This window comes from Hoplias malabaricus, chromosome 2 (genome assembly GCF_029633855.1).
Source record: "Hoplias malabaricus isolate fHopMal1 chromosome 2, fHopMal1.hap1, whole genome shotgun sequence".
NCBI lineage: Eukaryota > Metazoa > Chordata > Actinopteri > Characiformes > Erythrinidae > Hoplias > Hoplias malabaricus.
Window position 1 is genome coordinate 27,099,759 of NC_089801.1, and position 13,980 is coordinate 27,113,738.

General features: G+C 37.7%; 1 protein-coding gene across 1 annotated transcript in view; it reads right to left on the minus strand.

Annotated features, from left to right (window-relative positions):
- The window catches only part of man2a1 (mannosidase, alpha, class 2A, member 1), a 37,418-nt gene that overhangs the window by 7,413 nt on the left and 16,025 nt on the right, over positions 1-13,980 (minus strand). The window contains exons 7-20 of the mRNA XM_066657761.1: positions 12,324-12,510; positions 10,413-10,590; positions 9,972-10,183; positions 8,769-8,954; positions 8,504-8,618; positions 8,353-8,420; positions 7,575-7,740; positions 7,230-7,460; positions 6,312-6,434; positions 5,544-5,658; positions 4,639-4,772; positions 1,441-1,582; positions 715-848; positions 399-596 (exon numbers count right to left, since the gene is read on the minus strand). Of these exons, the coding sequence (XP_066513858.1) occupies positions 399-596; positions 715-848; positions 1,441-1,582; positions 4,639-4,772; positions 5,544-5,658; positions 6,312-6,434; positions 7,230-7,460; positions 7,575-7,740; positions 8,353-8,420; positions 8,504-8,618; positions 8,769-8,954; positions 9,972-10,183; positions 10,413-10,590; positions 12,324-12,510 (2,189 nt within the window). The remainder of the gene's footprint in view (positions 1-398; positions 597-714; positions 849-1,440; positions 1,583-4,638; positions 4,773-5,543; positions 5,659-6,311; positions 6,435-7,229; positions 7,461-7,574; positions 7,741-8,352; positions 8,421-8,503; positions 8,619-8,768; positions 8,955-9,971; positions 10,184-10,412; positions 10,591-12,323; positions 12,511-13,980) is intronic.

The following is a 13,980-nucleotide window of genomic DNA, read 5'->3' on the forward strand; positions in this document are numbered from 1 at the left end:
ACAGCTGCTTACCCTGTACACTACACAAAATCAGCAACTTGTATACTGGTGTTTTGCAAGTCAGTCAAACAGCACCTTGTCAAAATTGGTAGACGCTCTGGTGTTGGTTTTATAACAAGCCCATATTTAGTCAATTACTCATGCCATTCCTAATGGAAATGGAGAAATTTTGGATCATAACAAGACTTCTAGTGTCTGTAGAAAAAAAAAACAGCCCTACAATTAAAAGTTTCAGTTGTTTAAAACTTCTTAATTATACTTATTCCTAAATTGTCGCATGTGGCATAATAATTATAATCATCATCATCATCATCATCATAAAATGAATAATAAAAAAATACAAATTGTTCAATACAAAACTCTGCATATGATTATAACTGACCACAGGGAGAGCCCACCTTAGACTGTATAGAACGCAGGTTGACCAGATGGATGTCACAGGGGAAAGGAGCACTAAGAGGACTGTAAGGGGCCAAAGCTTGCTCAGCTGAGTCCAGATTGGTCAGCATGGGAATGAAGGGGTGGTTGAGGTACATGTAGGAGATGTGGCTCAGTAGAGATGGGAAGCTGAATGGAGCACTTCTCTCACTTTTTGCCTAAGACCACAAGGGAAACATTAGGAATTGTATTGTGAATGTTAAGCTGAAAATGTCCTTTATTGTAAAACTAGCAATGAAAAATAGCTGAAGATCATATTGGGGTTGCTGTGCTCACCTCTGAGGCAGGTTTCCTGAGCTCCATCAACAGGCGAAAAGAGTTGGCGGTGATCTTATTGTCCAACACACCTTGGCCTAGACCACGATTATCATCTTGGTTCAATCTCCTGTCCATGATCACCTCTAACTGACCTGAAAAGTATGTACACAATATCGATGTCAATGATGTCCGATTCTGAATTTGCAACTTCTAACTAAAACTTTTAGATTTAAATGTAGAGTCTAATCAATCATTTGAAATGTAATCTTTGTCCTCAAATCACTTGCTTAATGCTAATAGACATTTGCCGAATTGTCTAGAGTTTGCTTCACATCAAACTTAACCATATGATGCACAGCTAAATTTGGCTGTTGATTGGCTTAATAAAAGTGAAGACAAATATGAAGCCTATTCTCTGTTTAGGAGCCGCAGAGTATCTGTTCCCTTCCAGCTGAGGGAGACCAGCCGAACTTCAGTCTCAAACAAATCGCCCATCTTAAAAATGTAACCTCAAAAAATATGGAACACACACACACACATCTCCTTTTCAATAGGGAATGCATAATTTACTGAAACATCCAGGGTTCTAAATATCAGTATAATAACCGTAAAAAAAAAAAATAGGAGGAAATTACTGATTTCTTGTCTATGTGAAGATTCAGTTCTGTACTCAATAATGCAGTTCAGATAACATTTTAATAAATGAAATGTGTATGTATATATTTGTAAATACATAATGCTCACCACTTTTGAGACTGGAAACTCCTAAAGACTGTCCTGTGAGGAGAGTTAGTCTTCTGCTGGAATCTTCCAGGTAGGCCATGCTGGTCATGGGGTAGAAGTTAGCCTGCAATGGCAGCTTAGCCATGGATCTTCGGGGTTGTATCTTGGAAAACATGGTGAAACTGAGTGTGTACTTGTGGTGTGTACGACTGTACATTTATTGTAAAAATACAGAACTAAACTTTACTGAAAGAATACATGAAGTGTCAGTAATCTAATAAACTGTCTAATGAAGGGTAATGGGTTTATTTTAATAATTCCTACATCAATTCAGTATAACCGTGTTTGACTGGATTGTTTATCCTGGAGTGTGATAAAACCAGTTAATGTTATTAAGCCTTCTCATTCTGTGCTTCATTTAAAGGAGAGAGAAAGCAGTCATCTATGGAGCAGTGAATAAGTACATTTCGATCCACCAGGGTTTTGTCAGGTTATTTGTACACTTGGGAATGTTTTTTGTTTGTTGGGAATGTTGGGAAAAATTGTTTAAAATTGTATTAAATCTTAAATATAACCTGAAAACCTTTTTGAGTTGTTTCCTTTGTTCATGTGTCAGACAGTAATTTAATACAATTTTAAATAAGTTTTCCCTAAAGTTCAAGAGTCAAGTCAAGAGAGTTTTATTGTCAATTCTGCATATGTAGCAGACATACAATGGATTGAAATTACGTTACTCTCCTCTCCAAGATGCAGTAACATTTAACAAAAAATAGACTAAATTCAACTAAGATAAGTATATACATATATGAAAGTGTATAAACAGAAGACAAGTGCAGGACATACGATACCAGCAGCTCACTGATAGACATACATGAGACAATGGGACAATGACAGAAGACAATAACCTGACTGGAGGTAGGATAATGGATGTACAAGGTAGTGTAAACAATAGTGCAAAAAAATTGTAATAGAAGGAGGTAGGATACTGGATGTACAAGGCAGTGTAAACAATAGTGCAAGATAATCATAATAGAAGGAGGTAGGATACTGGATATACAGGGCAGAGTAAACAATAGTGCAAAGTAATTGTAATAGGAGAAGGCAGGATACTGGATGTACAAGGCAGAGTAGAAAATAGTGCTAGATAAACGTATAAAAACTAAATAAAGTGAACAAATGCATTCCGGTTTTATTGAAAAAGTCACTGTTAGGTCTGATGAGGAGCTTAAGTGACAGTACCAATATAAACAGAACCGATGTCAACAGTAGGGCAAATATAGGGATATGAAGCCTGGAGGCTGGTTAAAGTGGTTGAGTGCCTGCCTGATTTTCAAAGTCACAGTTGGGTATTGGTGGTAACTGATAAGGTTGCTGAGTAGTGTGTGCAGGGGACAGAAGTGGGAGTGGGGGCAGAGCAGGGAGAGAGTTCAGCATTCTCACAGCCTGATGGATGGAGCTATCCCTCAGTCTGCTGGTCCTAGCCCTGAGACTATGCAGTCTCCGCCCTGATGGCAGCAGGCTGAAGAAGCTGTGTAGCGGGTGGGTGGGATCACCTGCTAAGCAGAGGGCTTTTCGTAAGAGGAGGGAGCTGCATAAGTCCTGAAGGTAGGGGAGAGAGGTACCAATGATCTTCTCAGCAGTTCTCACAATATGCTGGAGGGTTCTGCGGCAGGATGCTGTGCAGGCCCCGTACCACACAGTGAAACAGCTAGTCAGGATACTCTCAACAGCCCCCTTGTAGAAGATGATCATGATGGGGGTGAGAGCTGTTGCTCTTCTTAGCTTGCGAAGAAAGTAGAGCCGTTGGTGAGCCTTCTTGGCCAGTGATGCTGTGTTGATGGTCCAGGAGAGGTCCTCTGTTACGTGCACAGCATCATCAGTCGAACGATTTGATCGATATGCAAACTGGTAGGGATCCAAGGAGGTGGGGAGGGAAGACTTGATGTGTTGCATGACTAGCCGCTCGAAGCACTTCATGAGGATGGAGGATTCAATCGGGAATTAGTCGTTGAAACAGATGATGACTTGAGGGACCACAGCCTGACTCAGTGAGGTGTTGAAGATGTCAGAATACACCTCTGCAAGTTCGCCAGTGCAGTCCTTCAGCACACGACCAGGTATGTTGTCAGGTCCAGGAGCTTTCCGAGCGTAGATCCTGCTGAATACACTCCTCACCTTGTCTGAGGACAGTGTGAGCAACTGGTCTCCGGGGGTGGATTTATGTGCCGGGGGTGTGGTTTAGTGCCTCAAACCGAGCAAAGAACCCATTCAGGTCGTTCAGCAGAGAGGAGGTGCTGTGACAGGTCTGTGGCGGGGGTTTGTAATCCGTAATGGACTGAATTCCCTGCCACAGGCTCAGAGTGTCTCTGCTGTCGCTAAAGCTTTGGGCTATCCTCTTGGAGTGCTGCCTTTTAGCCTTTCTGATGCACGGGACAGGTTGGCCCTAGCTGTCTTCAGGCCAGCCTGGTCTCCATCTTTGAAGGCAGCATTTCTAACCTTCAGCAGATTTTGGACCTCACCTGTCAGCCATGGCTTCTGATTGGCACGAAAGGTGATGGTCTTGAGGACAGTTACATCATCAACGCACTTGGTGATGTAAGCAGAGACAGTTTCTGTGTACTCCTGAATATCTATGGAGTTGTAAGTACCAGCCACTTTAAACACATTCCAGTCTGTGGTGCTAAAACAGTCCTGAAATGCCTCTGATGAGTCATCCAGCCACACCAGTACCTGTTTTAGAACTAGTTTGATGACTTTAACCAGTGGTCTGAAAGCTGGCATTAACATAATAGTGAGGTGATCAGAGGCGCCAAGGTGGGGGAGGGGCAGGGCATTGTAAGCTCCTCTCAGTGTGGTGACGACCTGGTTCAGAGTGTTGTTGCCCCGTGTTGTTAATTCAATATACAGCATTATATTATTTGAGAACTATACTATATAAACTTTATACTATAGTAGAAGTATAAAGGTAGAAATATTTTACTTTTATTAAAGACTTTCTACCTTTATACTTCTACTATAGAATAAAGTATATATAGCAAATTTCTGACATGATATAATGCTGTATATTGAATGAATCCTGATTTAACTTTCTTTCTGAACTACCAACCTACTGTGATCAAAATTTCACATGACCACCACAGATATATAAATTTGGGTATATCACAAAGCACAGAAGAGAGTTTCTATAAAACTTCGAACACAGTGTACTCTGAGGCCTACCTGGAACCCATTGAGGTCTGTATAAAACCGATCCTTGCTGTTAAGATCTGAGGTTATCCTCATTGCAATTTCATGGTTGGACTCCCCCCTTATATCTACCAAGTTACAGATCTCAACAGAGTGTCCATCCACACCTTGAGGGAAAGAACAGAGAAAGACAGAAAAGATGAAGGAGGTTGGGAAGGAGAGTAAGAATGCAAGGGCACAAGATGTAAACGAAATATTTCCTACTTTTTATAACATTACACACAAAAACAAATACCATTCAAACATCCTCCATTCAAAAATCCTTGGACCAGATTTCTAATAATATATATTACTCTACTTCTGTAATTTGGGGGTGTCATTTCAAGTTACTGGGGTCATGATGGCAATGTGTAGGCATTAGGGGTGTACTTTTTTGACAAACGTATCCATATCCATGCAACTATATTTTTGAACTTTATTACATAAACAACTACTCTTTAAGAAGACAACTAGCGACTGACTTTATGACCTGGTAATCTTATTCATTTCCATTCCAAGTTTGGCCTTACGTAATAATAAATGAAAAAAAAAAAATAGTTTGGCACGTTTTACATAATATTTCTTGTCATGGACTAGCTAGCTACTGGTCTGTCTTTTGGCTATTGCTGTGGTGCTGAGAGTAACAACTGAAAAGCTGTTTGCCTAATGGTGCATGAAGGTTGTGTAATTGACTGACAATGTTTGGCATGTGAGAAGGCAGGACCTAAAGAGAAAGGTCAAATCAATGCAAAAACACACACAACTGCAGAGAGCAAAAGGAATAATACAGGTTCCAAAAAGAGAGCCTGTCAAGAAAAAAGGACATATGGCCACCCTAAATTACACTGAATACAGTTGCCTGCCAAATGCCAGAAAGGTAAATGGAAAGCACCTCTTACCCTGGTTGTTGTAAAGTCTGAGAGTATGTGTGACATGTGTGAAGGTTGTCACAACCTCGGAAAACACAGGCCCTTTGGTTACACGGATCACTGGAGGCTGTGAGGGAAAATACCTCTGTCCAAACAAGAGGAAAAAAAACAGGTACAAGACCAAGTCAGTGTTAGGCAAAACCCAATTTACAAGAAATGCATATTTCTTCTTCGGCCCTATCAGGAGAGATTATCAGCTCATTTTGGTTTGATTTGTTCAAATTAAAATGTTTAATTAAAAAGTTTAGACCAGTAAAACTCAGGTTGGGACTATTCTGACAAACTGTGGTCCTTATCTATATGCAGCAACATAAAAATCAAGTGATATGAAACCTTGATCAACATCCTGTCCAATTTTTATTTTTACATAAAAAAATATTCATGTAGTAGACATTGAATGGTGTTTTTTTTACAGTTTTGTATTTTATATAAAGTAAACATAATTTACTAATCATTACTTTTTAGATTTTCACATGCTGCATCAGATTTCTTTAGAGAAAAAAAATGATCTATGATTATGTGACAATGTAGGGATTTTAATGGGCTCCTGCATGCAGAATAAACTAAAATATTTCACCCATAATAAACTACAGCAGCAGTGAGACTGTGTGTCTGTGTGTGTGTGTGTGTGTGTACTTGTCGCTTAATGAACTGACATGTTAGGAACCATAACAGTGTTAAATTACTTTTGTTAAATGGTAGGAACCCTAAACAGGGTTAAAAACTTTGTTAAATTACTTTTGCTTCTCCATCAGGAAGGAACAAATAGGCACCGCTCTTGTCCTTTTTCCTGGTTGTACCATACCACAAAAACTCCACTTTGACCGAATGCTCTGACCCATCTTCTTTCAATTTTAGTGTCTGTAAAAAGAAGACATTCTTATTTCTGATATCTCCTAATCAAAATCAGAGATGTATGTTAGTTTTGGACCAAAACTAGCATATAACATAATTAGGTGTCTTATGCATTATTACGTATGTTTTCATTAAACACACTGGTTCATCAAGACAGAAGATTTTATCAAATTTTCATGTTATACATATTAGTATATACACTGATCAACCATAACTACATTTTTCTGCACTTACTGTCCATTCTCTAAGCTCCACTGAGCATAGAGGTACACATCTACAAGGTGGACCAACAAGGGTGTCTACTAGATTGGACACACCACCATATCAGTGTCACTGCAGCACTGAGAATGATTCACCTTCTAGCTGTTTAGTCAGATATAGTAGCTCATCTGTTGCTGCACAGTTTGTATTGGTCATTCTCAAGTCATTCATCAATGGTCCCTGGGTGCTGCCCAAAGGACGCTGTAGGCTGGATATTTTTTGGCTGGTGGATTATTCTCAGTCCAGCAGTAAGGGGTTTAAAAACTGCAGCACAACACACACTAACACATCGCCAGCACGTCTATGTCACTGCAGGGCTGATAATGATCCACCACCCTAATCATACCTGTTCTGTGTTGGTCCTGAATATTAAAGAACAGGGTGAATTGAGGACAAACAATGTATGCAGAGCAACAGATGGACTACATTTGATCTGTGTAATACAAGTAAGAATTTTATATTTGGACAGGGTAACCAGTTATAGGGCATGATTAAGGAATGAGTTTGAAGCAATAAATGAGAATCAGTAGGCTCTCTGACCTCCAGTAGTCCTGTAGTTGGAGAGACTGACAACTGCAAGTGGGTGTTCTCCACAGACACAGACACAGCTTCCTGGTGGACAGCCACCCTAAATCTCTCCACCTTAGTGACGGATAGGCCTCCACCATCCTTTACAAACATGTAACTGGCTGACTCAGTCTGAAGCTCTTCCCCCTCAAACAGCTGGTAAACAGCCATGCCCAATGGTGGAACATTGGCTACAAAAGACAACTGCCACACACACACACACACACCAGTTGGGCAAGGTTCACTTGCCTGAACAGTTACGTTGCTCTGAATTCAGTAAAACCTGAAACATAAATGCAATAGTAGCAGCATCCTGACCTGAAAGGCTTCTGTGGAAGCGTGGGTGACGTCTTTCCAGATTGCACTTATCTGAGCAGTAACCACTTGGCCATGGGAAGTAAGCACACGGACATGAGGAGTTGACACATAGACACTAATCACTGAGCTCCTGGCCTGCTCACTGGGGTTATATACCACCACTGACCTGAGAACAAACAACAAATTAGATTTTCTATCCGTTAGCGGAGACAAAAAGCTTGTGAAGAGGCTACTAGTAGCCACATATCCTAATTTTTAAAAAACATATCAGCTGCTTGGATATTTTATACGAACACCAGGTACGATTTGGGGTTTTCTGACCCCCAGGCTCCCTCTAGTGTAATTTATTTTTACAGCATTGTACTGAAATCAGTGGGGAGGGTAAGGAGGTGGTTTTCTACCCTCTTCCAAAAGTTACATAGTGCAATTCCCACATTGCTGAGCTTGGAGTAGCAATGACAGAGGGTCTGTTGACCCTATTACAGGTCAGTGAAGCATCACAATGTTTTTCAAGTTACAATTTTAAGGTAAAAATACTATTTGGTGTTCCTTTAACAATAGATGCACCAATGGAAATGCTCCAAAATAACTTGGAATTAAATATCTTCACTCTGATGAATACAATCCTCTAATGTATTTGCCATGTCCTGTAAACTTACAATTTTGGATAAAAAAAAAAAAAAAAAATTTAACTTTTTGTGGGGACAGTAATGATATTCTACAATGCAAAGGCAACAGACGTTTGAATTATCCATCTTGCAGATTCCAAAAGGAATACCTTGGTGTTGTGCTGATTTTAAGTACTGTTTTGCGAGGTAAGGCATCCTGGGCTGGCTGAACTTCATCCTACACAACAAGAAATATAGAACTGTTAAAATGGCACCATAGTAAAATAACACCATTTTAAAATGTGAGAATGAACCACTTACAATCTGAAGTAGTGGGTTTGCAGAGTCGTAATTGTATGTTCTCTTGTCATCAAGTACCAGCCAATGAGCTGAACTCGCAATAACTCGCTTCACGTTCATAATAGAATGAAACAATCTATGGAACAAAAAAAAATCCTTTGCCCTCACTGGAATTCTGAGTACAGTGATTAACAAAGCCATTGAAAGGTAATGAGTCATGTTCTCCCATGATTCTTCACTTCCTTAACATTAACACATGCATCTGGAGAAGAGTAATCTAAAATACCTGGTTCCATAGTCTGTCATAACCCAGTCTTTGCCTGTTCCAGCTATTGCATCGTGGTGTTGAAATAAGCCCAGATGGCGTCTTGCTGCTGTTAGTAACTTATAGTTCTCTATGGCAGGGTAGTTACTGGGCTTCCCAAATTTCCGAGTACTGGCCAATGATAGAGAATAAAGAATCTCAGCTGCCCTGAAGGAAGAGAATAAAAGATATTCACTAAGATTAACTGTTAACTGTTCAAACTCCAATTATACCTCAGCCATCACAGTCTAGTAGGTGGCATGACTGAAGGTGAAACCCACAGGAAGGTACACTTTGTGCACCTCTGTCTAATAAAGTAATATATATATAACAAAGAATGAAGTTTTCCTGCCCTGCAAAATATATTTAAATCCCAGAGAATCAAGGATCTAAGTTAAATTGGCACCACCTTTTGTATAAAGGGAATTAAGCAGGTTTGGGGAAAAACACTGTGTATTTCATTGTAATGTGCTTCACATTAGTAGAAATTCATGCATTTGTGTGAGAAATATGAAATATTTGTCATACAAATATTGATCATTTATTTGTTTGCACTAAACTACCTCCATGTGATCACCATTAATATCGCTTGGAATAAAAGTTGTAACTTCATGATATACCTCACTTATTTAAAAGTAAAATTTTGCTGTTTACTATATGTTCTATTTCATATTTCTGAATAAAACACTGAATAATTTGATGACTTCTTGAAATACCACTTTAAATTCTAAAGTTTTTTCATGCTATTAACTATTAAATATTAAAAATTTTACCTCAACTAGCATGAAACATGAATGTCTTAGCACAAGTGCATTAAGAAAAGCAATAGATCACGGATTTATATAGAAAAAAATTAATGAAAGTAATTCTTCCTGAACAAGACAATAATGTTGCAATTCCAAGCCTAATGTAAAATATTGTGATTTGTAAAATATCATTTGGACATCTTTAGTCCAGTAAGAGATCTTCAGGTTCTATTCTATGGTTTTACATATGAATAGAGACATGACATATTGCTAAGCTTTAACTGTTTTGACTGGAACAGATGTTTATAAAACATTTAGTGTGTGTGATCTCCACTTTAACATTCACAAGATAAATTGTATTAAATGTGACATCAACGATTTTAATAATAAAAAAAAAAACTATTACAAACCATGTTGTATCTAAATATTGCAACTCTACCTGAGCTGGGACTCTAGCATGCGGTCCAGATGTTTGTAGAATGGTCTAGAAGTGAAGTAACCACTCCAGTAGTGGTCATCTCTGTCCGCGTATGTGAAGAAATCGCCACCAAGTACAGGAAAAGTTGACAGACCCCCACTCATTCCAAACTTGTCCATACCAGCCTTTTTACGCAGAATTTCAAAATAATCTGATATCGTACCAAACTGGGCCTGAGGAAAGAGGACTTATATTTGACCGTTTTTAGACAGATGCATACACAAATATCCAATGTGAACCAATACGTGTAAATGTGTAAGACTACATAAAATCAATTATAATGGGTTAACTGGTCACTGTAGCTTTTATTGAGCGTTAACCATATTAGCATTTATGAACATTTACATATATGAATAGTGCACTGAGATATAGAAACAGATGAAAGCAGATAAAAGACAAGACCTGGACATGGAGCTCAGGATGAGAATTCATGTAGTCAAAGAGTTTCTGGTAGTTGGTAAATTGCTGATCCCACTCTTCAGCATCCGTATAGCGAAAGTCATCACCCAGTGGAACCAGTAACACCTTTGTCCTAAAGAGCTTTGACTTCTTTCTGTACTGGTCCAACAGCAAGTGAACCCTTCGTACAGAAATGTGAAGAAAATCAAGATTCTCTAAGAGGTGTCTGCTTTAAACAAGGAGTGAATAAATAGGATCATCTAAAATAAAACTCTATAAAATTAGAACTCCCCACAGCAGAAACAAGGTTCCATTCCTTGGGCAAGAACACCACACAAAACGAATAAGATTCCTTGAGCAAGATTCCTAATGCTACATTAGTCTACCACATCTGAAGTGGATTTGCTCTTCAGTGTTTTTATTCCAGATTACTGAGTACTGGGTTAAACTTAAACTAATCAATGTCCCTCTCATAGAGGCATCAATAGAGATTATCAATATTTTTAAAATCCTATAGTGCGAGTCAGATAAAAAGGGCCACAGGACAGAGACAAGCTAATGAATCTGAACTTAGTTTCATGCTTAATGAGACATAATTTTATGTGTACCGTTTCAGCAGCTCACATTACATAATTTTTCCAAAAATCATGTAGTCCTATGCACATACATTCATTTTACGTTCAGTAGACAAAAAAAATCAACTCAGAAATTAATCTTGTTGTTTAAATAAATCCAATATGAAATTTTATTATAGCCATGATAACACTGTTTTATTCACAACCATTTTAGTGTCTTGAAGACGCTATAACTTTATATTGCATAAATGTAAAATGGAGATATAGCACTTCAATTTAGAAATAAATTGGCAGCCTCAAACACAGGTTGCTGTGGTGTTGAAGATATTACAAGTATTATATACTGTAATAACTACAGATATTAGAGAAAAGGGTGTATATTATTAGGGTGTACAGATGTTACTACAAAGGGTGTGAGCATAAATGCATACCACACTGAGGCGTGGGAGGTAGTCTAAGCAAATTTATATTGGTCTCAACAATGTCACCAATAAATTCTTAGATACATGAGGAGATGGGATAATGTTTTCATCTTTTTTCTTGAGAAGTGGGCTTGGGACTGGAATGTCACCAGTTCAATCCACATGGCAAATGGGGAGAATAACATTGTACACATTGTATAATTACACTGTATGTTGTGCAACAACAAATAATCACACACACACACACACACACACACACCCACACCCACACACACACCCACCCACACACACACACACACACACTTGCAATCAGAAAATATTGGTAACACCTTTCTATGAAGTGCAATTATAACTATTTGTAATTTGGTAATAATTGTTTAATAATGTCTCATAAGGCTCTTATAATGAGCTATAAATGATTATTTTGTAACTTATAAACACGTGTCACAAAGATGGTGCATAATAATAATAAAGCACTGATAATACATTTTAACTATTTTAAACACATTATAAAAATTTTAAATTCCATCAAGCATTTATAGTAAATAATGTCAACAGTAAGTCACCACTTGACACAGTAGGGTCACTACTCAGTGATGGCATTTTAAATATTTATAATCCATATATAATTGTTGATACATATTATAGACATTTTAAAATTATGCACGTCATTAACCATTTAAAAGGCATTATAATGAATAGTGACACCTGTGCACAATATTTAATTATAGCTGAGTATAAGAGTCTTATTAAATTAGCACACTATTAGAGTTTCTAAGTATGCTTATAAAGCATTATTACCAAGTTACAAAGTTATAGAGTTATACCCACATTTATAAAGACTTATAAATACAAGCTTCTTAGAAAGTGTTTTTCATAGATTGTTCCTTCTGTATTTGTTTGAGATTAACATTTACCTCTCTTGCACATTCTCATTAGTGATGGCCTGAGGGGGTATCCTCCAGGGGCAGCTGATCCTTCCACCTGGCAGCCTTTTAAAGTCAAACTGGCAGCAAACCTTTGGGTCAGGACCGCAAGTGTGAGGTACATCGTAACTGTAGAATGGCATCATGTGACACAAGATGTCTGTGCTGGAGTCCTGGTCTAGAGAAAATATAGATAATAAAAACTAACCAACAAGGATGAAGTAGATAGCATGGTGCTTGTTTTAAAAAATGTTGGGTTTTTTTGCCATCGGTTTACAAGTTTATTAAATAGGTCTGCTGATGCATGCAGGACAATAGACCTGTTTTATAAGATGAAAATATAATTATTACGTATATTTCTAAAAGTGTCATTGAATGTTGCCAAATAATGTCTCACTTTACCATTTCACCATTACATTTCACCTTCTGCAAACAGAATATATTTGATAAATTCATATTTGAAATGGAAATAATATTTTTGAGATAGTATTTGACCTTAAATTACACCAATTCTACATAAAATTCATAAATGTCCATAACTCTTTCCAGATTTCATTGCTTGAACACAATTACTCAGGCTTGTGGATGGTAGAGCAGCTGGATGATTTTGAATCCAGCCCTGAATTGGTTTATTTATTTTGGTTCTACTGACACACAATATCATCTTTCAATCATTGAGATCCGATGTGTGATTTGAGTGTTCAATTAATTTTTTTGAGCAAAGTATGTAATAATAATAATAATGATAACATCATTATTTTTTTATCATAATTAAATATTATGCATTTCCCAGGCTCAAGGTCACTTTATAATTGAATAATGCCAGAGGCAGGAAAAAGGACAGGTAAATAAACATATAAAGAATAATTATTAGCCAGTAATTATTTTTAAAAAGTTATTAAAAATACAGGGAAAAACAGATAAGAGATAATGATGATACTAGGGGAAAACTATATGACCTATTTTAGCAAACAGCAGCATGAAATGGATAGGACTAGGAGAACAGATGGGTCTTTAAATGAGTTTTGAAAAATGAGATGGAGATAATGCTTTGAAGGCTCTGCAGCAACTTATTCCAGAGCTTGGTTGCAACAACACTGAAATATATGGCACCCATGGACAGGCAGAATTTTGGAATTGTAAAAACAACATGACCAGAACATCTAAGTGTATGAGCTGGAGTGTAAGGATGAAGTAGCTGACAGAATCTGAGATGTGAGATTGTGACTCTGTAGTGTAGAAATGATCTTAGTTGGAAAGTCAAAGGAAAATGACATTACAGTAGTCCAGATGGGAAGTTATGAAGGCATGGACAAGAGTATCTCAATCAATCAATCAATTGATTGACTGAACAAAAGTATCTGCATCTATTTCTGTATTTTTCTGAGTATTTGATGGAAGCATGAAGATGGAAAAAACAAATTGGGACCCAGGAACTAACCTGGGCCTCAAAGTGAATAAAGGATCAAACATAAGATTAAGGTTGGGTACAGTCTGGGGAGGCTTAACCAGACCTGGGGATCTAAAGAAGTATGACAGTCTAAACAGTAATAAAGACAGGTAAGATAGCACACAAGCATCACAACAGACTGGAATTATCCTGCTTTGACCTTACTTAATAATAATGAATTAAACTGAATATGCTAAT